Here is a 27959-nt window from a genome sequence, read left to right on the forward strand (position 1 = left end):
TTAAAAAAAAAAAAAAGAGAAAGAAATGCACTAGCTGCAATTGGATGAAAATGATTCCTGGTTAGATATGCATTAAGGAAGTATTGTGGACCTAACATTAAACATTTATATAATTTAGGTGGTTGCCTTTTATGACTCCAGTTCCTGTTTCCTCACTAGAGTACTTGACACTGTGTGAGGGGATACACATGGTATATCTTCCTGAAGCCTCCATTTCAGTTGCAAATAGGAACATGGGAGTTTTGAGATTATAATGGTTATTGTATTGTCAGTCTACTATATTTTCATGAATTTTTGGATTGAAACAGAAGATTTAAAAGAGATTTTGAATTTGTGTATCACCTAGTTTCTAAGAATCTGAGTTTACTTTGTCATCAAGGATATTTGAGAGGAAAAGCTGGGGAGGCATTGATCCTAATGCAAGGCTACAATCACCATTTAAAATATAATGTAAATTTTAAGAAGCAACGGAGGTCACTTATGGCTTCAAAGTAGTTTGGAGATAAAACTTAATCATTTATATATTGCTAACTTATGGATTATGTGATGTATTCATTTATTATACAAATAAATGAATGAATTATACAAATTAAATGAAAAATCTCAGTTATAAACCTACCAAGAGGTTGTTAGTTACATTCATTCATAGAACATGGGCAAATAAACTCCTCTATGGCAGTGGGCCTCACATTTTAATTTGTATCAGGATCACCTGGAGAGCTTCTTAAAAGCTTGTTAAAAAAATAGTTGCTATTTCCAGAGATTGTGATGACAGTAGCTCTGTGGTGTAAGACCTAGAGATCTCTTCCTTAAAAAACACATCAGATGATTCTAGTCTGTAGACCTCTTTTGACTATTGTTAGAGGAGAACCGCATTAGTTAAAAAAATGTAATGGTAGGAGCATATCAAAATCTTCAGGATTGTAATTTAAAGCAGCAGCATGATGCGACACAATAGGCTTGATTTTCAATTTGACTTGTCTTCTGTAAAGACCTATAGATAGTAGTTGTTTGCTAAACTTTGATAATGGAAAACTTGTGGCTGGCAAGAGTCATGTTGCTATTCCATGGTCCAAGTAGAAAGTAAGTATCTCAGAAGACAAAAATACATTTTTCTTAGAAGTTAAAATTGCTCAAAAAAAGAAAAGTTAAAATTGTTTGGTTGAAGAAATAAAATATTTAATTTGAAATGCTAAATCTAAGGGCATTAGATTTTAATTTTTATCAGCTGGAGGCATGGGTTAAATGACCTTCTCTTTCAAAATATTGTTTTGTTAAGAGTGGTGAGGTTATGGTAAAATCGGCATTGTCATTGCATGGTGCAAACTTATGAATGGATGCAATTTTGAATAACATTTTGAATATATGTATTGAAATCTTAAAACAGCTCATACTGATTTACATAGTAATTCCTTCCTTGAGAATCTCAAAAATAAAATTTAAATATGAAATAGAGATACTTACTATAGAATTGTTTATAATTGTACAAAAAATTGGAAACAACCTAATATCTTATTTTGGAGTAATATTTAAAGAAGTGACCCATTCGCACAACCAAATGCTACTTAACCATAAAATGTCTTTAATTAAGAGTTCATAATATAGGGAAATGCTTTTATGCTATAATATTATTATGTAAATAAAAGCAAATTAAAGAATTGTAGATCATTTTAAAGATTTATAAGGAAATTTGGAAAATATTAATTTTCAGTGAGTTTTATAATTTGGGATTATTGATTCCCCCCTTAATATGTGTTCCCCTGATTTTCTATACTGAACATACTTTTTGTAATAAAAAATAACAAACACAAGTTAGTATTTTGATCTCAAAAAAGAGTTTACATAAGATATTACAGCCAGTCACTATCAAGGGATTTAATCACATCATTTGGTAGGGATAGGGAATTTGTTTATAAACAGAGAATAGGAGTAGGAATAGAGAATCCAAATTAATAGACTATTAAGCAGATCATTGCTAAACCTGTTTTCAGACTATAGTTTTGTAAATGATTGGGCAGAGAAATAGACTGTGATCTTCCAAAAGTTGCAGCCCTTTTAGGTATGAAATGCCAATGGAATTGGTATTAACTCTGAAAATTTTGAGAAACTGTATATGAGTAGGTAGAAGAGTGGTAAGTGATTTCCAGTTGGCCAAATACAAGAATTGGTTGGTATACACTAATGGTTGTTGTTGTTGTTGTTTTTAAAATATTTATTTATTTATTCATTATAGACACACACACACACACACACACACACACACAGAGAGAGAGAGAGAGAGAGAGAGAGAGGCAGAGACACAGGCAGAGGAAGAAGCAGGCTCCATGCCAGGAGCCCAACGTGGGACTCGATCCCGGGACTCCAGGCCAAAGCAGGCACTAAACTGCCGAGCCACCCAGGGATCGCCATGGTTGTTTTTTTGGATGATTAATTGCCCCTATGCAACTGTATTCTGAACTATAGAGTTTAACTAAAAAATGTAAATAAATTCTTAAAATGTTTAAATAAATTAGTGGGTAATAAGGAATCCAGGATATTTGGATTTGGTCTAACCTTTGAGGTTTTTGTCAAGTAAAACAATCAGTGTTCTTCACAGCAAAGGATTTTTTTGCGGGTTGATACAATAATATTCTGGATAGGTTGGGGTTAGATTCATTGTGATAATTCTTGTGTTCCAAGAGCATACTATTTTTTGTGTGAGGAGTCCTGTCATAGATTCTATTAAATAATAGTATACAGATAATATACATCCCTTGAGATGTATCTAAAAATAAGATACTAAGTTTTGTAAATAACATAGCAATACATTTTAGGTGTGTGTCACATTTACAGTATCAATAATGAGAGAGAGGATTTGGGAAGAACTGTTGAAATGTTGCTTTTAAAATTAAATGAGTTATTATAGTTGGTAAGGCTTCTCAGAAACATTTTCCATTGTAGTGAGAAGTACTGGTCTCAAATGCTGGTTTTCAGTGAACTTTTTTGCTGTTCTGCATTGAAATAAATACGGGAAACTTGTAGTGAGTGTAGTTTTTTTTTTTTTTTATGAGTGTAGTTTTCATAGTGCCTACTGTATTTTATCAATTTTAAGATGTATATTTTTCCACATTTTAACATTTCTAGAATTGACTTATTTTATAATTGGTGGCACCTAACCATCATTGTTGGTTGTGAAATAGTTGCCACTGTCTACATATATGTGAACTCAAGAATTAATCCTGCTTGCATGACTTGACAACCGCAACCCGCTGATCTTTTAGTTAATGTACTATTTAAGGATCATTTATGAATAGTTCATGATTCCTGAGTTGTCTTCCGAAACCTATAGTTAGTTACATCTTCTGGTGGCACCTTTTGTAAGATCAAGAAATGTATGGCATGGGAATTTGTACAGTCACTGTTTGGATGAGAATCCCAGAAGCAATAGAACACTTAAAAAAAAAAATATTGCATCACTAATTATCCAAATGGTACAGAGGATGATTTTATGGAAAAACAAGGAGTACTAATGACTGTGAGTTAAAAAGCAACTTAGCTAATCAGATTGTGAGTTTGAAGACATTTTTAAGACTTCTTTGAATTTGGGGCAGTTGAGTGGCTCAGTGGTTGAGCGTCTGTCTGCCTTTGGCTCAGGTGATGATCCCGGGGTCCTGGGATCGAAGTCTCTGTCTTTTATCTCTGTGTCTCTCATGAGTAAATAAATACAATCTTTTTTTTCAAAAAAGACTACTTTGAATTTATTTTTCTTTTTAAAATATAAACATGAGTATTTATCATAATTCATGTCTAAATAAGTTTAAAAGAGCTTTTTCAAAAAATAAAAAAATTCTAAGTGAAAAGAAACCATATGTCCTAGTTTAATTGGGAGCTTTTTTTTTTTTTTTAAAAGAGATTTTATTTATTTATTTGAGAGAGAGAGAGGGAGCAAGCACAAGCAGGAGGATCAGGATGGTCAGCAGGCAGAGGGAGAGAGAGAAGCGGGCTCTCTGTGGAGTAGGGAGCCCTGACACAGGGCTTGATCCCAGGATCCTGGAATTATGACTTGAGCCAAAGGCAAATGCCTAACAGACTGAGCCACCTAGGCACCCCAAAATGGGAGGGTTTTATTATTTTTTTTTTTGGTCTTTCTTTTTAAAAGAATTTTTAAAAAAATTTTTATTTATTCGTGAGAGATACACAGAGAGAGGCAGAGACACAGGCAGAGGGAGAAGCAGGCTCCATGCAGGAAGCCTGATCTGGAACTCGATCCTGGGATCTGGGATCATGCCCTGAGCCAAAGGCAGACGCTTAACCACTGAGCCACCCAGGTGTCCCTCTTTTTTAAAGAATTTATTTATTCATGAGAGACCCAGAGAAAGAGGCAGAGACACAGGCAGAGGGAGAAGCAGGCTCCCCATGGGGAGCCTGATGCGGGACTTGATCCCAGGGCCCCAGGATCATGGCCTGAACCAAAGGCAGATGCTCAACCACTGAGCCACCCAGGTGCCCCTTTATTTTTCTTTCTTAGTGGTAAATAAATAAATAATGGTGCATAGTAATACTGACAGTATCTTGCAGTCAATGAAATGTGATTAATTTATTCAGTTTAAAGTACTGAGATTATGTTAAAATTGTGCTCATCTTTTTGATATTATTTTATGAAGTCATGGTGATCATAAATAAATACTTGATATGTTTTAAGTGTCCTTTGGGACACTGTCCTATGGGATCAGCAAGGTTTTCAAGTGTGTCTGTAATACTTTATTTCTTAATAAACAAAGATCTTAAGTAAAGAAGAATGTTAAAATTTATTAGGGGTGGGTAGGTACATTGGTGTTTGTTATTACCTAGAATCTTTTGTAATGTTTAAATATTTTATGATTAAATGCTTAAAAAAAGAGAGAGAAAAGAGGCCAGAAAAATCGGTGTTAGTTGGGGGGGAACTCAATCTACTTTTGTAATTGCATGCTAATGGTAATGATCTAGTAAAAAGGGACAAGTTAGTGCAGGTGACTGGGTGTGTTACCGGAGCAGAGTCCTTGAGAAGAAAAACAATGGGACCCAGTGCAGAAATAATTTGCTTGACTTTTGATAGGAGTAAGGCCAGTGTGTTGACACAGGAGAGTAAACAGAATAAGTGGTAGGAAGAGGAAGTAGTTCTGATCTGAATTTAGGGTGACTAATGTCCAGGTTTGCCTAGGACTAAGAGGTTTCCCAAGATGCAAGACTTTCAGTGCTAAACTGGGAAAGTCCTGGAAAAACAAGGATGGTTGGCCATCTTCTGATTTTCCTTGACAAAATGAAAAAGCAAGATCATCTGCTAGGAGTGAGAGAAGGATGAGGCTTTAAGGTAAATTGAGAAGCTATAAGAAGAAATTATCGTAAGGCTGGGAGAGCAAATTGACTAGGTTAGTATGATAGACTTCTGAGCTTTGCTAAGGGTCTGCTGAAATTTATGGGTGTAATATCAAAGTTCATGTGGTATTTTCTTGTCATCTCATTCAGCTCTACAGGTGAAGGTACTGTGTTAAATGGAAAGTTGGTTTTAACTGATTTGATTGTGATGAGGAAGAGTGAGGGCATAGGTAAGGAAATGATTATAGTGATGGATCATCAGCTTTCAGGCTGAGTAAGATGTAGAGAAGAAGGGAAATGAAGGATAGCGGGAAAATAATTCCAAATCTTTTGGCAATAACAGATTTTTAGAAGTGAACTGGAAAGATAGGAAGTGAGGAGAGTGGGATGCTTGAAATTGAGATTTTTGACATGATGCAGTCACTGGTCATCAATGCGATTACCAGAATAGAGGCTGGAGTAGATAGAAGGAAAGGTTTTGGGTATGGGAATGATCACTCCATGGATGTGATATTAGTGATTAAGGCAAGTTTTGGTGCTCTGAAATCAATCACTCAAGTATTTTCATATGCCAACAGTCTTTTGTTTCTTGTGCCTCAAATCATAGATTGTATTGTTGTTCTGGAATGAAGATGGTTGTAAATAAGTAAATGTATAAAAGCAGATTTTGTTTAATCAGTATGTGGCCTTATCTATGGCTTGCTTAGTAGTTGGTTAAGTTTCCAATGTTAATGTCCAAACTAATGATCCCACTGTCCATTAAGTTATTTTAGTCCCAAATAGGTTCAATAAGGACTTTGTGTCATGGATGGTTATAGATGGTACATTTCTCTGCTAACTGCACCTTCCCTCTTTCTCTTTTTATAGGACCACAGCTGAATGCACAGCTAGAAGGTTGGCTCTCACAAGTTCAGTCTACAAAAAGACCCGCTAGAGCCATTATTGCACCGTAAGTTTTAAGGGTCTTTACCCAGAATGTTTCATATGTTAAGTATTAATATAGTATCTACAGATGGAACTAAAAAATTAAAAAACAAATGCTATGTTGAGCTGAAGAAATTATATATTATTTTCATGATTCCTTTAGCTTTCACTTTAATTTAAGGATAAAGGAATTTCTCAGGTACAGTAATTTTAAAATTTGATTTTGGTAGTAAAACTGACTTTTACAGTGGAGGGTGATTTGCAGTGCATAAAGTTGGTGATTTTAGATTGATGTAACTGAGTAAGTTCTGTTTTAAATAGTAAAATGATCTACTTTAATTCAGCTGACTTTTTCCTTATAATGAAAAAGATGTGTTAATCATAACACCATGCAATATGGAGTAGCAACCAGATATTTGGGGAAGGGGTTGTGTTTTTTTGTTTTGTTTTGTTTTGTTTTAATGAAGAAAATGTTTTGTCTTTGAATCTTTTAGATTCAAAGGCTTTTTAGAACTACAGGTTAACAAATATAGTTAATGGTGTGGTCTGTATGTGATATGAATTCAGTTCATTTTGATTTGGTTTCCAGTGCTAACTTTCAAGACACATTTTTTTTTAAAGATTTTATTTATTTATTCATGAGAGAGACACAGAGAGAGAGGCAGAGACAGGTGGAGAGAGAAGCAGGCTCCCTGCGGGGAGCCCGATGCGGGAGCCCAATGCGGGAGCCCATGCGGGAGCCCGATGCAGGACTTGATCCTGGATTCCAGGATCATGACCTGAGCCAAAGGCAGCTGCTCATCAAAACACATTTTTTAAAGCACATGTTAACTGTTTTCTGAGAAAAGTAAAGGTTGGAGTTTGTCCCATTTCTTTCACAGCAGTGTCTTTTATGTAACTTCGGTTGAGTTAGATTTGGTGCCCCAATAAAGAAAAAATAGTGAAAATAATAATAGCATCTACTTATTGAACAATATGAGAATTAAATAAGTAAATACACATAAAGAGCCTACATTAATGTCTGGCACATAATTAAGTATTCCACAAATGCTAGATATTTAATGTGCCAAACATTTTGTTAAATGCTCCATTTGTATGATCTAACTTGATCTCATTTAATAGATAAAGGAGGCTACTGTACCACTTCTAAGTTATGTGATAGACAAGTTCCTTAATCCCCCTTATGCTTTTGTCTTGTTGGTAAAATTGGAATATTTATAGTACCTCATATAGTTTTTTGATGATTAAATGAGTTAAAATCTTTAGAAAGTTTTAGTATAATAACTTAAGCTATTATTTACTTAGTCATTCAGCAAATATGTGTGTACCCAGCTAAATGCCGGGTGGGTGTTCTTTTTAGTATTGCTTTTTGTTTCAGTAAGGTTCTTTTGAGAGGTTTTATCTTATCCTTTTATTTGGGACATATTCCTATTTCCTCAGTTTGCTTGACTTCCCTGTGTTTGTTTCTATGTATGATTCTTCAAAGAGTAGCCTTGTATAGGAGATGGACCTTATCTTTCAACCTGGCCCTAGCTCTTCATTGTCTCTGAAACCTTTGTGATTGTCTAAGCAGCCTGATTTATTCTTGATAAGTCCTAGTTGTTGAGGGTGTGTCAAGAACTGTCAGTATTCTGAAGGAGGTGGATCTTAGGCACCCCCTACTTATGCGCTAATTAGAAGCCAGACCCTCAGGCAGCAGGTTTTAAAATACGCCAACGCCAACGTAGATAGTCCTGTGGGACTGTAGTTGTAAAAACCCTGTTGGCCTCCAGACCAGGTAATCTAAAGGTGTCCTCTGGGGTGACATTGGCAAAAATCAGGGCTTCAGAGGAGTGTATAAGCTCCTTTCTGGGAGGTACTGGTGAAATGTAGTTAGATTACTATTAAGTGACTACTACTACTAACTACAAGTAAGGCTTAGGGAGAGCATAAAGATGGTATCCCCTGGCCTCCTTTCCTTGAAAGCATCTTCACAGCCTCTAGGTGTATGGCAAATGTGAAGTCTGCCCCTCAGGCTGAAGCTCTGGGACAAGTAAATAGGCTTGTTTCACAGAAAGACTAGGGATGTGTTTCAAAGTGCTGTCTCTTTGATGCCCTGGAGGTGATAGCTTGCCAAGAACTGTCTCTTCAATAGTTGCAGCCCTGTTGGACCCAGGAACTCAAGCTCCCCAGGCCACCAGAGCGGCTGATCAAGGAGTGTCCTCTGTGTAGACTTGCATGTGCCCACCAGCTTTAGCAGGGCCACAGGAGAGCGCGTGGTTGGTGCAGACACAGCTTTTGCAGGGCCGCAGGAGAGCACAGGGCTAGGTTGCCCCATGGGTGCCTCTGTCCCTGGAGAGAGTTGCAACAGGTCCCTGTCTCTCTGATGTTTTAAGATTAGTCAGTGAATCTCCTTCACATTTTGTCTAGGCACTTTTCAAATCGCTGCTTTTGTGCTGGTTTCCAGGGTAACATGAGTCTGCTTGTGAGCCCTTTAGGAGAAGTATCTCAGTTTCCTATAGCCTTTGGATTTCCTGGTTGTTTTGGGGATTCATCTCTCTGTTACACTTCCCAGGAATTGGTGTACCTGATGTGGGTTGTGAACCCTTCCTTCCTCAGGAAGAAACTCTGGGTTTGTGAGATGCCTCCTGATTGTGGGTCCCAGTGCCAGGGATGGGGTTCTGACAAGGCTGCATCTGCCTTCTTTTCCCATCTTGATGTGACAGTTTTATCATGCAAAGGAGGTATTCGGCTAGTTTTCTGGTCTTTTGCAGAGGGAACCATACCTTATGTAGCAGTAGATTTGGTGTGTCCATGGGAGGTGAGTTCAGGATCAGCCTTTGCTGCCATCTTGGACTGCTCCCTAATGCTGCATTTTGAATAAACTAAAATTGCTACTTTCTTGGTGCTTACATTTTAGTACTTGGGAAAACAAACAGTAAACAAATAATTACAGGCATACATCAAAGATATTGTGGGTTTGGTTCCAGACGACTGCAATTAAACGAGTATTACAATAAAAAAAGCCAAATGAATTTGTTTCCTGGTGGATAAAGTTATGTTTACACTGTAATGTATTCTATTAAGTGTACAATAGCATTATTGTATGAAAACAGTGTATATACCTTAATTAGAAAATACTTATTGCTAAAAAATGTTAACCATTCAGTAAGTTATAATCACTGATCACAGATGGCCTTAACAAATATAATAATATAAAATGTTTGGAATATTGCAGGAATTACTAAAATGTGACACAGAGACATGAAGTGAGCAAATGTTGGAAAATTGGCACCAGTGGACTTGTCTGATTTGAGGTTACCACAAGCCTTCACAATTTGTTTTTTGTTTTTTTTTTAAAGCAGTATCTGTGAAGCACAATACAGAAAAGGACAATAAAACAAGGCATGCCTGTATATTGTATCAGGTGCTAATGGATGCTAAGAATAATAAAGCTGATAAGATTGAGACTGACAGTATGGGTAGGGAGGTGCTAGTTTATGTAGGATAGTAAGAAAAGATCTCCCTGATAAGGTAACATTTGAGCCTAAATAATTCAAGAGAGAGATTATGCGGCTATTGAGGGAGGAGGTTTTCAAGTTGAGGAACTGCAAGTACAAAGGCTCTGCAGCAGGATATGCTTAGTGTTTTTGAGGAAAAGTGAGGAGGATGAGGTAGCTGGAGTGGGATATACAAGGGGAAGAGTCGTGGATGAAATAGGCAGCAGGAGCTCTCTCCTTGATTCAGGGATAAGGGAGGGAAGTTTGTGTAATCCTTGATTGGGTGAGAAACAATGGATAAAAAAAGAAACAATGGATTAATAATCAATCACATCTTTATAGTGACTTGTGACATAGGTTCTATGTCATTCTCATCACTTTGCTGGTATTTGACTATTGCATGCTACCTTCCTAGTTAAAACTTGTTTCAAATGTAGGAACTGTGCTAAAACAATCTATAAAGTCAAGTTTAGTTATTCATGAAAATGTAGCTAGATTCATTTCCTTTTTATATTTAGCTTTTGGGTTGAAATTGGCAGTAGCCTGGGAAATGAAATGTTTGAGTCTAAGTCACAAGTATATGGATTTGTAAAAGATTTCCAAGTTACCTTGGGTTTTATTTATTTTTGAAATAGTTCCTTTTTTTTTTAAATGATTTTTATTTATTTACTCATGAGAGACACACAGAGAGAGGCAGAGACAGGCAGAGGAAGAAACAAGCTCCATGTAGGGAGCCTGACGTGGGACTCGATCCCGAGTCTCCAGGATCATGCCCTGGACTGAAGGCAGCGCTAAACTGCTGAGCCACCCAGGCTGCCCTACCTTAGGTTTTATTTTTTTTATTTTTTATTTTTTTTAATTTTTATTTATTTATGATAGGCACACAGTGAGAGAGAGAGAGAGACAGAGACACAGGCAGAGGGAGAAGCAGGCTCCATGCACCGGGAGCCCGATGTGGGATTCGATCCCGGGTCTCCAGGATCGCGCCCTGGGCCAAAGGCAGGCACTAAACCACTGCGCCACCCAGGGATCCCTACCTTAGGTTTTAAAATGAGTATTTGTAAATAGTTTTGGCTTTGGTCTGTGTGTTTCTGTTATATAATGACTTTGTAATTATATTTATGCATATGTAATACAATCTCCATTTTGTTAACATATGAAAACTTTAAATTATAGTCAAATTAATCTTAGTATATAGTTTCCAGAAGTAATTATTTTCCTTTCTAGAGTTTTGGTTTTTTTTTTTTTTTTTTTTTTTTTTTTAGGTAGAAAAGCAACAACTAATATTTTATTGTTCTTTTTTTTTTTTATTTTATTTTTATTTTTTTATTTTTTTATTTTTTATTTTATTGTTCTATAGGCACAAAAGGGTCTTTGTTAGAACATGCTTATCTAGTAATTAGAAAATTTAAGATTCCTACTTTTAATTCAAATCAAATCTATTAAACTTTTAAGATATTAAGTAATCTCTACCCCCAACATGGGGCTTGAACTCACAATCCTGAGATCAAGAGTTGCATGCTCTATTGTGAACCAGTGAGGTGCTCCTAAAAAACATTCTTTAACTTTTATAAAATTTAGCTCTCTAGGACCAGCTTTTCTTAGATTTTTGCCTTCTTAGGCATAAATCATGTAAGGGGAGCCTTAAGAAACAAGTAATTCAGAACCTAGATAGCATACTTTTAAAACTGCTTAAACAGATTGCTTGTTTGTATATTGATGTATATAGTAAATAGAATAGTGTTGTTAGAGAATAAATATTGACCCATAAACCAACTAATGATCAATCTTAATGATTCTAATCTGTATGGCATATAGGCATTTTTTAATTAAATTCAAAAGAATTTAATTTGATTTAAAAATGTCAAAAAAAAAAATGTCCTTTGGTTGAATTTAGGACAACCTTACTGTCTTGAGGTGTAGGAAACAGTATGTTGCCCAGAGATATATTGAAATGATCTCATGAACTAGGGTTCCAAAAGCCTTCCTACTATGACTGCCAGACACCTTAATGCCAAAATTGTTATCTTGCACTATGTAGGATTAACTTAGCAACCCTTGGAATGGAACTATATATTCAGTATGCATCACTTAAGAAACCTCTTATTGAATATAAAAATATAATCAGATAATTGGAAGGGGGCTTACTTAGACAGTAAAGCAGATACTATGGTTATTGAAGCCTGCCTCATACATTTAAACCAGAGTTTGATTTGTTAGTAGTGAACCTAATAGTAGTAGTATGGAGTAAAGGATACTTTCACTTTTCATTGTATACCCTTCTTTATGGTTTGACTTTTTTATACTGTGTGCATGTATTATTTTTAATATAAAAACTTAGTTTTAAGTTTTGAAAACTTAAAAGCCAGGAAACATTTATATAGAAGACCAGTTTACATATAGTGAAATATACCTGTTGAGCTCTACCAGTGTGGTGACACAGTGAATCTAAATAAATATAGTTAATTTAAGTTCCTGCAACTTGTTTATTTCTAGTCCTTGTTTATTTTAAGCAGTTAGGTTATTCATGGCAGTATTTCAGGTCCTGTATATTCCAGCAGTAAAACAATCTGGATATGCAACATTGTGGTTAGTGTATTCTTATTTGACTTGAATAACTTTAATAACTTTTCTTAGTTTATAATATTGTTTGCTTAATATTTGTGAGATTCCAAACATGTTGTAAAAATAAAATAGTCTGAATAATGACTTTCTAACCTGGACATTTTTGAAGATATAATTATCTAATATTCTTTTAATGAAGTAGGAATCTTGAGGGCCCTTGAGGAATGCCTATGGAAATAAGAGAATGAAAAATGAGGTCCAGTGAAACTAAATGGAGAGTGTCATTGTGAAGCTGCTGCTTTTGGAGGCTGCTTGAGCCAGTTGTTGTTCAGGTGGATTCCAGATACTAACAAGTGTTTTTAAGTTTAGTTTCTAGCTCTAGATCATAGTTTACTGTAAGTAGATCTTAAAGACTTTTCTTACTGTTTCATCTGGTCCCATCTTCTCATTTCATTTAGTCCAATCTTTTTATTTTGCATTTTTGCCACTATTAAGTAGAACTAGGGCTATGAGAATCTGATTTTGTTGAATCCAGGTGTGTGTGGGATGTGTGTGTGTGTGTCTGTGTGTGTGTGTGTGTGTTTTAAATTGTTCTCTGTATCCTCTTTGATGAAAAGCCTCTCAGAGAATGTGTGGTAGACTCTTGGCATTCACACTTTATGCAATTCACCTATAACCTTGAAGGTCTCAGAATGAACAAGTGAAAGTTCATGTCATGTAGTAATTGGTAATCTTCCTGACATAGGAATTTAAATTATTTAAATTATACCCACACTGCAAGGTTGCTGTGGGAACTGTCATTTAACTAGTGAGTGACCATGGACAGTGGCCTTGTATCCTCATTCGATTGCAGCTCTGTATGGGGCACAGAAATTCGGAAGATTAGGAGCTAGACTTGGTGATATAAAGGGTGTGTAAGAGTAAAGGGAAAAGCAAAATATTTTGTTACAGGAAGGATCAGTTTTTAAAGGCATGGTTTTAGACTAATGAGAAATGATAGGCATTAAAGTATAATTTTGAATTTGCCTTCATTGAGGTTACATTGGGAACCAGAGTGACCTGGAAAAACTCTCAGGGATGACTTTGCATTAAGGTTATAAGAGCTTGTGAAAGACTGATTAGGATACACTTTTATGATGTGTATTCAAGTATCTGTAGAGCTCACATTTTCAATGCTCTTCTGACTATTATGCACAAAGAAAAAAAAAAAACCTTAGATGTTCCCATAGTGAACACTCACTTTATTTGAGTGATCTCTTAATGAAACATTGTTTCCACAAATATGTAGAAAGATTCTTATTAGCAAAAAAGGTCTAGGAGCAGAGGATTAGTGCTGAGATTTGATGGTTATTACCATGACTCTCTTCATTACCATGTATCTGGGCCAGGATAAAGGAAAGTACTAGAAATTTTTTTTAAATTTTTATTTATTTATGATAGTCACACACACACACACACACACACACACACATAGAGAGAGAGGCAGAGACACAGGCAGAGGGAGAAGCAGGCTCCATGCACCGGGAGCCCGACGTGGGATTCGATCCCAGGTCTCCAGGATCGTGCCCTGGGCCAAAGGCAGGCGCCAAACCGCTGTGCCACCCAGGGATCCCTAGAAATTTTTTTAAAAAGAGATTTTACTTATTTATTCATAAGAGATGCAGAGAGAGAAGCAGGCTTCATGCAGGGAGCCCGATGTGGGACTCGATCCCGGGACTCCAGGATCATGTCCTGGGTCAAAAGTAGGCGCTCAACCGCTAAACCACCCAGGTGTCCCTAGAAATTCTTTTCTTTGGCTATAATCATAGTCCTTTCATGAAGTAGAGTTTCTCATTATGTGGGCTAAGAGGGATGGTACACTTAATGATTTTTAAAAATATATTCTGCAATATATTCTCTATTAAGATTAAAACTCTCTCTCCCTTTTTTGCAACTATTTTGTCTTTGTTTCAAGCAGGCTTTTAAGTCCTCAACTTCAGAAAGGACTGAAACCATGAAATCTGAGTTCTATTATAAAACATACTTACCTTAGTTAATCATGTTTTTTTTTTTGATGTTTTCTTTTTTTGAAATTTTAAATACTTTCTTTTTTTTTTTTTTAAGATTTTACTTATTTATTCATGAGAGACACAGAAAGAGAGGCAAAAACACAGGCAGAGGGAAAAGCAGGCTCCATGCAGGGAGCCTGATGTGGGACTCAGTCCCGGGACTCCAGGATCATGCCCTGGGCTGAAGGCAGGCGCCAAACCACTGAGCCACCCAGGAATCCCTAATAATGTTTTCAAAAGCACCCACTTTCCCTACAGTCCTATAGGATATATGGTATTCTTCTAGTTATAAGGTTGTTGATTTTCCTACCCCATGGAAACCTTTCTTTGTTCCTTAAAATAGATAGAGGTTAAGAATGGGTTCTGGAACTCTACTGCTGACCTTTAAGTCCTGGTGTAGTCAGTATTTGTGTGACCTTGAGGAAGTTTCTTAACCTTTTTGCTTTCTTTTCTTCATCTATAAAAGAAAAACAATGATTCCTATCTTGTAAGGTTGGTGTGAGGACTAAATGAGCTACTAATTTGAATAATGTGGATGAGGAACACAGAGTAAGCTTTCAGTAAATGTTAGTTATTACCATTATCATAATTGCCCTCTACCCTCTCCTCTTCCTTGTCCCTCTGTACCTACTTGGTCACTAAGATATGTCAGGTTTTTTTTAGACTGTAGACCATTCATGTCTCATTTCCTGCTGGCACTGGGACCTTTCTAGACCATGACTTTTACTACCTCAGGCCACAGCACCACTTAACACCTCCTGCCTCTGATCTCTGATCTCATGTTTTTCAGTACTAGACTAATAACAGTTTTGTATTGTCACTACCTTGCTCCAGAATATACAGCAGTTTTTTACTTACTTGTTTTATCAAGTCTGACTGTGGCTTAACACTACTTATTTCACTCAGGCCAGTCTCATATTTTCTCACCTACATCATGTACTTGGACATTTGCTCATGTTCTTCCTTCAACCTTTATGCTCTTCCTTTGTGCCTTTACCTCTCTACTCTTAGTATTTCTATTCTACCTATACTTCAATAATCCAGTGTTTCTAAGATGACTTTATGGCTTTTAAGAACTGTGCTTAGGTAGGCACAGGATTGGACTGATTGAGACAAAGACTGAGAGATCAGAGTGTGGACTGGGGATCAGAGCCTTTAAATTCAAGAATGGCAAATAGGAGTTAAGTCTGAGAAGCAGATCTAAGATGGAAGGACCAACTTAAACGACAAGGGTTGGGATGGGAAGGGATAGGATATAAGTGACAGCTGAGAGCAAAGCAGTTATTGAAAACATGACATATTGTTCTGCACGTTTGAGACAGACCAGGGCAGATCTTGATGGATCAAGTGGTTTTTAAGGCCCACGTGGCTGGACAAGATAGCATATTTATGAATTTGACAAGAGGGAGCCAGTAATGTTATGATCAGGAGCAGCTATTAGGAATCTGAAATAGTCAGTCTTGGGGTGTTGGGCACTGGAAGACTGGGGCCATAACTGGAAAAAAATTTGAGCCCCTGGTTAGGCTAGAATATTAAGATCAGCAAAACTGAATGTGCTGAGCCATAGAACAACTTAACATTTCTTCTGGCTAAGATTAGAACTGTGTTGTGAGAATAGTGCTATACTGAAGCAACTTGATAGGCTCTCTTGCTGGATTTATGGATAGAGTGACTACACCTAATCCAACCAACAAAGCCTGCAGTGGTTTCACTATGCTCAGTGTAGATTCCGTATTCCTTACCTCTTGATTAAGCATACTGCTATCCCATATTGTTGTGATTGACTTAAGTGAATCTCTTTTTCTCCATTCATAGCTTAGGTTAGATCAAATGGTGATCCTTTTAAAAAAGAGCTTTATTGTAGTAGGATTAACATATGGCTGCATATATTTATTTAAAGTGTACATTTGGATACATTTGAAATATATATACACACCTGTGAAACTGTCACAATTAAGGTAATGAACATACTCATCATCTTCAATGTTCCTTGTGCCCTTTTGTAATTCTCTCTGCACCTCTCTGCCTCTTCTTTCCACCCACATCCATTGACTTACTCTCTGTTGGCTACAAGTTAGTTTTATTTTTTAGTAGACTTATATGGTATGAACTCTTTTTGTCTGGCTTCTCAGCATATTTCTTTCTTTTTTGCCATCTTTTTTAACATAATTATTTTTATCAATAGTTCATTCCTTTCTGTTGCTGAAGAGTATTCCATTATATGACTATACCTCAGTTTTTTAAAAAAAATTCTATTTATTCATGAGAGAGACAGAGAGAGGCAGAGACATAGGTAGGGGGAGAGGCAGGCTCCCGCAGAGACCCTGATGTGGGACTTGATCCCAGGACCCTGGGATCATGACCTGAGCCAAGGGCAGGTGCTCAACCACTGAGCCACCCAGGTTTGTTGAAAGACTTTTTATGCTTCAGGTTTTTTTTTTAAAGATTTTTTTTTTCTTTATTTGAGAGATAGAGAAAACAAGCAGGTGTGGGAGGCAGAGGAAGAGGGAGAAGCAGACTCCCCATTGGGCAAGGACTGGATGTGGTGCTGGATCCCAGGACCCTGGGGATTATGACCTGAGCCAAAGGCAGATGCTTAACCAACAGCCACCCAGACCCCCCTAACTCAGTTTGTTTATCCATTAACCTCAGTTTGTTTATCCATTTATCTTTGGAGGAATATTTGGTTGTTTCCAGTTTTTGACTGTTGCAAATAAAGCTGGGATGAACATTTATGTACAAATCTTTGTAGTTATAATGCTTTCATTTTTCTTAGGAATGGAAAGCTGGGTCATATGGTAGGAGTATATTTAACTTTTTTAGAAATTGCCAAACTCTTTTCAAAAGTGATTGTAACATTTTACATTCCCACAAGCATAGCTTGAGTTTCAGTTCTATGTCCTTAACATACTTGGTATGGTCACTCTTTTTAATTTTAGCTATTCTACTGGGTGTTTAGTGGTAGTTTTTTGTAGTTTTAATTTGTCTTTCCCAAGTAACTAAACTATATTGAGCATTCTTTTATGTGCTTATTTGCCATCCTAGTATATTCTGTGTAGAAGTATTTATTCATATCTTTCCCTATTTAAAAAAAATTGTGGTAAAATATACATAACAAAACTTAACATCTTAAGTACTTTTACTTTTTTTTTAAGAGTTATTTATTTATTTTTTTTGAGGAAGCATGTGCATGATTGCACAGAAGTGGGGTGAGGGGCAGTAGGAGAGACACAGAGAAAATCCTCAAACAGACTTGCCACTGAGTGCAGAGCCTGACTTGGGGCTCAATCCCAGGACCCTGAGATCATTACGTGAGCTGAAATCAAGAGTTGGATGCTCAACTGACTGAGCCACCCAGGTGCCCCCCATCTTATACCTTAGTAGCATTAAGCACATTCATGTTATTTTGCAGCCAATCTTCAGAACTCTTTGTCTTGCAAAATGGTTACCTATTTTAAATATTGGGTTTGTTTTGAAAATTTTTTTTACATATTCAGATATAAACTTATATCAGGTGTATGCTTTATAAGTATTTTCTCCCAGTCTGTGTTTTGTCTTTTCAGTTTACTGTGCATCCTGAAATCAGTTATGGCAAGAATGAATTACTCCACATTAATTAGCAAATTTCTACAATCAGGGATTGATTTACGTTTGTTGATTGTCTATACTTAAGAAATGGAGGAAAATGTTAATAATGCAGATTAAACTTAAAGATTATGTTGTCTCTAGGGGATCCCTGGGTGGCTCAGCAGTTTAGCACCTGCCTTCCGCCCAGGGCGTGATCCTAGGGTCCCTGGATCGAGTCCCGCAGTTAGGTTCCCTGCATGGAGCCTGCTTTCTCCCTCTGCCTGTATCTCTGCCTCTCTGTGTCTCTCATGAATAAATAAATAAAATCTTAAAAAAAAAGAGATTATGTTGTGTCTGTAGCCTTATACTTTATAAAAAAGTGTAAGAAAGTATGAAAGGAAATATTTCTTATAATATTTCAAACTTAGCTAATCAGTAGAGAACTCACGCAGGTCAGACATGTGTCTTCATTGTTCTACCCTTGTCAGTTGCAACCATTACTTGGCTATGGATATAAGAATTCAGCAAAAATCAGTGAAAGCATTCTGTGGCAATCAATTGACTATGTGGAATTTTCAATAAAAAGAATTATGTATTTTTCATTATTTGTAAATTATATGATACCTGTTTTTTTTTTTTAAGATTTTATTTATTTATTCATGAGAGACACAGAGATAGGCAGACACAGGCAGAGGGAGAAGCAGGCTCTCTGCAATGAGCCTGATGTGGGACTTGATCCTGGAACCCGGGATCACACCGAAAGGCAAAGGCAGACACCCAGCTGCTGAGCGCCCCAGGTGTATCTTTTTCTCTCAGTAAAGTTTATAATAAGTTTATGTACACATGTGTGTATATATATATATATTTTGCAGAGACAGTTGTTAAATATTTACCGGCATATCACTGTCCGTACACTAATAAGTAAGCACCAGGGAAATGTGTCTAAACTCATGTAACTTGAATGAGTCAAGAAAGAAAAATGAGGTCAGGAAACAAAAGTCAGTCCATAAGTGATAAGAGAACCAAATCTAATTCTGAAACCAAAAGATGAAAGGGAAGGGTAATAGGGAGAGAAAATGAAAGGCACAATACTCAGAAGGCCACATCAATTCTCTTATTACTAAAGACACAGAAGAAGTGAGTTATTTTCTTCTAGGAGTTTTATGGTTTTAGGTCTCACAGTTACGTCTTCAATCCATTTGGAATTTTTTTTTTTTTAAAGATTTTATTTATTTATTCATGATAGAGAGAGAGAGAGAGAGAGAGAGAGAGGCAGAGACACAGGCAGAGGGAGAAGCAGGCTCCATGCACCGGGAGCCCGACGAGGGACTCGATCCCAGGTCTCCAGGATCGCGCCCTGGGCCAAAGGCAGGTGCCAAACCGCTGCGCCACCCAGGGATCCCCTGGAATTTATTTTTGTATGTGGTATAAGAAAATGGTCCAGTTTCATTCTTCATGTATCTGTCCAGTTTTCCCAGTACCATTTGTTGAAGAGACTGTCTCTTCCCTGTTGTAAATCCTTGCCTCCTTTGTCATAGATTAATTGACCATATAGGTGTGGGTTTATTTCTAGGCCCTCTATTCTATTCCATTGATCTGTTTTTGTGCCAATACCATACTGTTTTAATTACTACAACTTTGTGGTATGTCTTGAAATCTGGGATTGTAATACCTTCAACTTTGCTCCTCTTTCTCAAGATTGCTTTGGCTCGGGATCCCTGGGTGGCGCAGCGGTTTGGCGCCTGCCTTTGGCCCAGGGCGCGATCCTGGAGACCCAGAATCGAATCCCACGTCGGGCTCCCGGTGCATGGAGCCTGCTTCTCCCTCTGCCTATGTCTCTGCCTCTCTCTCTCTGTATGACTATCATAAATAAATAATAAAAAATTAAAAAAAAAAAAAAAGATTGCTTTGGCTCTTTGGGGCCTTTTGTGGTTCCATACACATTTTAGTACTATTTGTTCTAGCTCTATGGAGAATACCATTGGTATTTTGATAGAGATTGCTTCGGCTGTAGAAACATTTTTCATTTTCCTAGGTATGTCTTTAGGGAAGGGAAATAAAAGCAAAAATTAACTATTGGGACTACACCAAAATAAAAAGCTTTTGTACAGCAAAGAAACCATCAAAAAAACGAAGTCATTTGATAAATGAGAGAAGATATTTGCAAATGATATATCTGATAAGAAGCTAATATCCAAAATATATAAAGAAGCTCTAGGGGCAGCCTGGGTGGGCTCAGCAGTTCAGTGCCGCCCTCAGCCCAGGGCACGATCCTGGAGACCCGAGATCGAGTCCCACGTTGGGCTCCCTGCATGGGGCCTGCTTCTCTCTCTGCCTGTCTCTCTACCTCTGTCTCTCTCATGAATCAATTAAAAAAAAAAAATTTAGCTCTATATCTCAGTACCAAAGAAACAATCTGATAAAAATGGGCAGAGGACCCGAGTAGACATTTTTCCAAAGAAGACATAGAGATGACCATTAGACACGTTGGAGAGATGCTTAACATCACTAATCAGGAGAATGCAAATCAAAACTATATCGAGAAATCACCTTACAGCTATTAGGAATGGCTAGATTCAAAAAGCCAAGAAATAGCAAGTGTTGGTGAGATGTGGAGAAAAAGGAACCCTCTTGCATTGTTGGTGGGAATGCAAATTGGTGCAGCCACTGTGGAATACAGTATGGAGGTTCCTCAAAAAATTAAAAGTAGAATTGCTACATGATTCAGTAATTCCACTACTTGGTATTTATCAAAGAAAACAAAAACACTAATTTGAAAAGATAAATGCACCCCTTTGTTTATCGCAACATTATTAATAATAGCTAAGGTATGGAAGCAACCCAGTGTCCATCAAAAAATGAATGGAGGGCAGCCCGGGTGGCTCAGCGGTTTAGTGCCGCCTTCAGCCCAGGGCCTGATCCTGGAGACCCGGGATCGAGTCCTACATCAGGCTCCCTGCATGGAGCCTGCTTCTGCCTCTGCCTGTGTCTCTGCTTCTCTCTCTCTGTGTCTCTCATGAATAAATAAATAAAATCTTAAAAAAAAAAGATAAATTGATAAAAAAGATGTCATACACACACACACGCGCGCGCGCATACACACGCATGCATGCACGCATACACAATGGAATATTAGTCATAAAAAGGAGACCTTGGGCAGCCCCGGTGGTTTAGCACCGCCTTCAGCCCGGGGTGTGATCCTGGAGACTCAGGATTGAGTCTCAAGTCATGGAGCCTGCTTCTCCCTCTGCCTGTGTCTCTGCCTCTCTCTCACTCTGTGTCTGTCATGAATAAATAAATAAAATTAAAAAAAAGAAATTTTAAAAAAAAAGGAGACCTTGCCATTTGTGACAACATGAATGGACTTAAAGGGTATAAGTGCTAAGTGAAGTAAGTCAGACAAAGATAAATAAAATAAGTTACTTATGTAAGATGTAAAAAACAAAATAAACAAATAATAAAAGAGATAAAAAAACAGACTATTAAATAGAGAGAACAAACCTAGTGGTTGCCAGAGAGAATAGGTCAGTGGGATGATGGATGAAATAGATAAAAGAGATTAAGAGTATACTTCTTGATGAGCATAGAGAAATGTGTAGAATCTTGAATCATATATTGTATACCTGAAACTGATATAACACTATGTTTTAAAAAGTCTAAAAAAAATAAGAAGTTAGAAAAATAAGGTGAGTTATTACTGTAGGATATTTGTTTTGGTCTGATTTGACTTGATCTTGGTCTTATTGTTATGTAATAGTCTGCTAATAACATTGAAGAAGAATGTTAGAAACTCATATTTATTAGTATTCATTAGCAACTTCAAGTAAGCCTTGGCTATCTCAATTTAATTGTTCTCAAGACCAAAAAAATTATAAAATACTTTTTAAAATTAAAAATTGGAACATAGAACAATTATGTGTTCTCTATTGTCTGCTAAAGTTTACATCATTAGCTACATTGCTTTTTTTAATCTATATACTCAATTCTGTGATGTTTACCATATTTATATTTCTTTCAAAAGGTTTTTTTTGAGAATATCTTAATTTTGAATCTGATAATTAAATTTTAAAAATATTTTGTTTTGTAGCCATGCAGGATATACATACTGTGGGTCTTGTGCTGCTCATGCATATAAACAAGTGGATCCATCTATTACGTAAGTAATACACAGTTTTGTTTAAGTGGGAGAAGGTTGGGAATCATAACCACTTTGTCACAGAAGTAACTTGATTTTGCATGCTTATTGTTGTATATTTCATTAAGAATTTGACTATTTATTATACCTTATATAGGTTATGAAAAGTTTTCATACTGTTTTTCATTGTCTGAACATTTGGTTTTTACATTTAGGTTTTTTTTGTTGTTGTTGTTTTTGGTAGAATGCTTAGTTCTGGAAATGTTAGAAGGTTAAATGTTTTGTTTAAATTTCTCTTTGAAACCAGATGAGCATCTTTAAGAATGCAAAGTGCCTTGTTCTATCCTAGTCATTTTGTGATTTAAAATTCTTTATTGTACTTGTTAAGTTGTGGTTAATGAAAGAAAATAATTTCTCATTGACAAGATGAGGTAGCTGAGTTATTTTAGAATCTGACAGTGAATTTAATATGGTGTTTGAAGTATGTTAGCTCTTAATAATTCAGTGAGAACTCTGAAATTAGCTTTAAGATTTTTATCTGGCAGATTGAGACTTAAGTAATATACTGCTCTCTAAAATAAGAAATGTATGAACTTTTAAAAGCTTTAACTAGAAATAGCCATCCCCATTACTGAATTTGCTGACCAGCATTTTATTGAAATAGTTAATTCACAAATGTGAACAGGTATTAGGCTCCAGTCTGTATGCCAGTTATACATACACTATATAAGTAGGTAAAATCAATCATCTTAATTCTGTCAAATATTGATTGTTAGGTTAGACTTGTGCTAGTAGAAGTAAAGCATAATAATTCAAAATAAGTAACTCACAGCAGCCCTGAGTTTAAAAAGAAAGTCTCACCCCACTGCCTAATCCTTTACCTTTGAGCAAATTGTTCAGATTTTTAAAACAATAGAACTGTTCTTTTTTATATTTATGTAGTGTGCTCTGCACATTGTATCATGCCTTTGCTGGAAATTATTTTAGTAAGTTTTTAATGATAAAAAATTGATAATGTTGCCAAATTGATGAGGTTTTAGTTAGCCCTGCCTCATTTATGGTGTTTTGAGGAGTGTCTTCATCAAGTACTTCTTGATACATTTTTAATATATGATTTCAGCTAATTTATTTCATGAGTAAGAACAAAAATAAATTAATTGGAAAGATTTTCAAATGTTTCCTTCATTTGGGCCTATAATAAAGGTTAGTTAATATGACAGCCTTTTTCAAACCTTTTCTATTTGAGGATATTATTTGCTAGAAGGATACTCCTGAATTAAATTTGGCTTAGCAATGTTTAGATAGATGAGAACCTATGTTGGTAGATGCAGAAAGGATGTATTAAATAAGTTGATAAAAAAGGATGTATTAAATAAGTTGATAATGGAAGGAAAAGAGAAAAGGGAAGAGAGCCAAGGACTAAGATGATAATAAAAGAGGTGAGTAAAAAGAGAGGCAAATGATGCATGAAGATGTTATCAGCTTATTCTTGTAATTAGTATATAATAATTGAATTTTGAATAAATAAATCTGAAGATCCAAGCATTAAAAATAATTGACAGTCATTGCTATATTCTCTTGAAAGTAGCTTTCCTTGAGCTTGGCAGTGTTTCAGAGTCCTTTGAGAAAATAGAGAAAGAACATTTTTCTGGGAACTATGAGAAGTACAGAGAAAAAAATAACAGTCCAGGAGAGAAGTTTAAATTCTCTGCCACTAGATCCATTCTTACCTTCAACACTAATCCATTCCCTACATGTCAACTAGGATCATCTTTTTGTGCTGTCTTACTTTGAATGGATCTTTTACCTTTGCATCATTTTGTAATATCTTGCATGGAACATTTAGGAGATATTTGTTAACTGAATTTTGCAGATCTTTTGAATGTTGACATTTCATCATACAGTGCCAAAAAACCACATTTGTTAATATCACCACAAATTTCATCAGAAATATCTTTAATTATTGGGAAGCTGTCCATCTCACAGTGATAGAAGTTTTGCAAAAATCTAATTTTCACTTAAAAGCTTCAATTATATCTTGGGCAATGTTTTCTTTGAAGTGGCAGGCCTATTTTGTTCATTTTCTAGAAAATTTCTGCCAAATACCTAAGTTGGAGTAACTGCAATTTGTCTACAGTCATTTTTTGAAGTAAAAATTGTGTCCCATGAAAAAAAAAGCCCAGTTTAATCACATTTACAATCGCACAAATGTTTTCCCTGAGATAGAATTCTGTAGATAGCAAAAGTGCTTTATATATTTATCACCACAAAATTAATACATTTTGTCATACAGAATATTTTTAAAAAACTGTACTCAGAGTTCAAGATTTAATGATATTAAGTGAAACTGGCCTTAAAAAAAAAAAACAAAAAAAACCCCTTGGTGTGGGTGAAGGTAAAGAATACATGACTACCAGTACCTTTGATTCTATCAATCTATTGATTAATCTGTGGATCATAGTTCTATTGTGCTAGTGATTTACACAGCCTCATTTTTTCCCTCTAAGTACAAATGTCAACCCAGTGGAAAAGGCAAATAAATTCCTCATTAGTATGAAAATAGTTTTGATTTTGTACACTTCTTGAGAGGTTCTTTTGGAAGGTACAGTTCACAATTTGAGAAGTACTATGATAAAGGGTGATTGGATTTAGATTATGGCTGTTGGGGAAGGCATTTCTGAGGAAATCATTTTTAAGCCAAGCAAATGGAACAATAGCACTCGTGAAGGCTTTGAAATAGGCAGAGCTGTGTTCCAGTATCAAGGAACTGCAAGACCAGTATATAAACTATTGTGACCAAGGGGTGGAGGTGGGGAAAGTAATCAAGGGGGGGCCGTGCATTTGAGACTTTAGAACCCATTTTAAGGAGTTTAGATTTTATCTTCTGATTAAGACTTTTTAAGCAGGAGAATGATAGAATCTAATTTATGTTTCAAAAGGAATACCTTGGTTGTTTAAGGAATTTAGAAAATGGTATATTTAAGTAAGTTCTTTCCTGTATTTATTGTTGCAAAATCTTTTTCTGTTACTAAAACTTTAATTGAAAACCTGGAACTCAAGATATATAGTAACTTGAAAGAGCCAAAGAATCTTCTTTGGGGCCACATGACGTTTAATTCTTCAGTTAAAATATTCCTGTGTGCCAGGAAACATCTTTAAAAATTACTTGTATTCCATTATTTAGAATTAGTAGTTGAATATTTATGAGGGCAGATATACAGGTAACTTTATTTATTGGATGCACAGACTATACTTCTTGTAGTAAGTAACTCCACAAATGTGAATTCTCTGGAGGTATTACACATAAACTACATTTATTTCTAAAAGAATACCTCTTGACTTTTTCTTGATTTATCATACTAAGGGTTGGTCTTGTTTTTTTTTTTTTTAACATGTGTGACAATAGTAATGATAGGCTAATATTTGTAAGTTATTTGTTTAAAGGCAAAGCACTTTGCAATTAAATTGGAAAGAAAGTGGCATTGCTTCCAATGCCCATATTACTTATTTTTCTTCAGAATATTCCTGCGGTCTTGGCGTTTATGGATCTAGCAATTTAGCCCCCGTCCACCAAAAAAAAGAGCGAGCATTATTTTTTATTTACATTATTAATTTTTTTGTTAGCACACAGCTAACAAAGAGACTCATTTTGAGATTAATTCTACTATGCACTTTTTTTTCTCTTTTTCAGTGATGTCTAGCTTATTTTTGGTTTATTTTTGGGTTCGTCACTTGTAAGGATTTCATATTGATGTGAACTAAACCTCCTTTCCCTGTGTTGCATATGAGTGAGTTTCTGTCAGATTGGAAAGAATCTGTTGAGTATACAATTGGCTAATTCAAATGTGTGGGGCTCTTTTCTCCACCAGTCTTATCTTTCATCCAGATTGGGTCTTGCAAAAAGGCTGACAAGGTAAATAGGTATTAGAGGGGACAATTAGGCTTTCCAAACTGACCTTCGGTGTTTATTTCTGGAGTAGTGCTCATACTTTGGTCACTGTTACAACCTGTTACACTTACCTAGAAATATGTCTCTGTCTTGGGTTTAAATCAATATTTTAAAAGTCATTTCATATTTTAATTATATATGCTGGATTTCCTAGGAGTGTTTATCTTAAATATTCTGTTCCTCTGCCTTGTCATAGAAATACATTCATCAATAATAAAAGTGCTGCCTTTTTCATACTTGATTCTTGGTTCATGTAATACCTGTCCTTAGGAAAGTCACCTGAACACTCAGAGTTACCATTGTCTATATCCCACATTAGACTTTAATTTAGAAAATTGTGATGATGTTTATGGACTGTTGAGAGAGCATAGTGGTATCTTTTTTGTTCATTCAGGAATCTAAATTTGATTTGATCTTTTTTTGTTTTGGAAATGGCTGTTGGCTTGCTCATAGAGGTAATGATAGGAAGTGACTATTGGCAGTGGAGGAAAGGAAGATAAGAGATCATGTTTTTGACTAGAAATGGCCTGTGGATGAAGTCTTATGTTTTTGCTATCTGTGACATCTTGAGGAAGTTTTGGGACTCTAAACAGAGAATCTCTGTTTTCCTTATCCATATCTTCCTTACCATCCCCTCCCCCCACCACAGCAAGTAACATATAGCAGACAATAGGTTAATTTTCTTAGCTGTCATTGAATTTTATGAAAATAAATATATTGCCTAAGCACATTCCTTCACTTGCAAGTTTTTGATATGAAAGAACTAGCTAATGTCTCAGTCTTTGTCCATTAACTGAGCAATGAGTAGTAATTAATTTTTTCTAGGTACATAGCTTATCATCTATCCCCTTCTTTCTCATAGTTTTGGTTTTTCAAGTCTGTAAGTTTGTGTGTGTGTGGTAGGGGAAGAATCTGGGAGAACAGAGAAAATGGATGGTTTTGGAATTTAGATTGTGAGGATGTTTGTGATAAAATGAGGGGAAGTTAATTTTACTCTTGATGTCAAGATAAAAGGATTGTAAAGAATTAAGCTATGGTTTAGCCCAGTTCTTTTCTTTAGCTACAGTGCAAATAACACATAATCAAGTTTCTTTGTTTTTGGGAATGGCTTCTATCTACTTGAATGGAAACAGAGAAAGCTTATTATACAGAATTTTTCTCAACAATTTTTCCTTTTTTCTCTGCTATGGTAGAAATGTGGAAATAGCTTTATCAGAATGGTTCTTTGTAATGATATTTTGTATGGAGTTTTAGAAATTATACTATCATGTGTTTTTACTAAAGTCATGGTAGATCTTAGGAGGCAAATTTAGGACATGTTTAGAATTTGGAGATTTTATTTAATAGATGAAATGTTTAAATTCAATGAATATAGCTATTGAAAAACCTTCTGTATCGTAGGCATTGTGAATGCTGAGATGATTTTAAGCATAGCAATTGATTTACTGTAGATCAATAAATCAGTAACCAAGTGTTGAAAATGTTTTGTTGTTGAAAATGGTTCTTTTAAAGGCCTTCCAATAAAAAATATAGTTAAAAAGTTGAAATTAATTAACTAAGGAGCAAATCATTAGTGGGTATATTAGTTTGCTGGTGGTGCTGTATAAAATACCACAAAGTAGGTGACTGAAAGCAGAAATTTATTTTCTCTCAGTCCGGAGGCTGGAAGTCCAAGATGAGGGTGCTGATAGGGTGGGTTTCTCCTGAAGCCTCTCTTCTTGGTTTGCAGATGGCTGTCTTCTTGATGCCTCTTTACATGGTCTCCTTTCTGTGCATATGTGCCCCTGGTATCTCTTCCTTTTCTTATAAGGATACCAGTCATTGGATTCAGGCCTTATCTGAATAGCCTCATTTTAACATAATGATATGCTTTAATATATTATCTCCTAATATGGTTACACTCTGAGGTACTAGGGTGGAACTTCAACATAAACTTTAGGGGTACATAATTTAGCTCA

At 35.9% G+C, this 27959-nt stretch overlaps 1 protein-coding gene across 4 annotated transcripts in view; it reads left to right on the forward strand.

Annotated features, from left to right (window-relative positions):
- Window positions 1-27959, forward strand: part of MEMO1 (mediator of cell motility 1) — a 114570-nt gene that overhangs the window by 47600 nt on the left and 39011 nt on the right. For 3 of the 4 annotated variants that reach the window (XM_041754963.1, XM_041754962.1, XM_041754964.1), the window contains 2 exons: window positions 6202-6283; window positions 22005-22073. In XM_041754963.1, the coding sequence (XP_041610897.1) occupies window positions 6202-6283; window positions 22005-22073 (151 nt within the window). Of the gene's footprint in view, window positions 1-6201; window positions 6284-22004; window positions 22074-27959 lie in introns of those variants that run through there. The other variant, XM_041754966.1, reaches the window with a different exon arrangement.

The sequence above is a fragment of the Vulpes lagopus genome, chromosome 5, assembly GCF_018345385.1.
Source record: "Vulpes lagopus strain Blue_001 chromosome 5, ASM1834538v1, whole genome shotgun sequence".
In the NCBI taxonomy this organism is placed as follows: Eukaryota; Metazoa; Chordata; class Mammalia; order Carnivora; family Canidae; genus Vulpes; species Vulpes lagopus.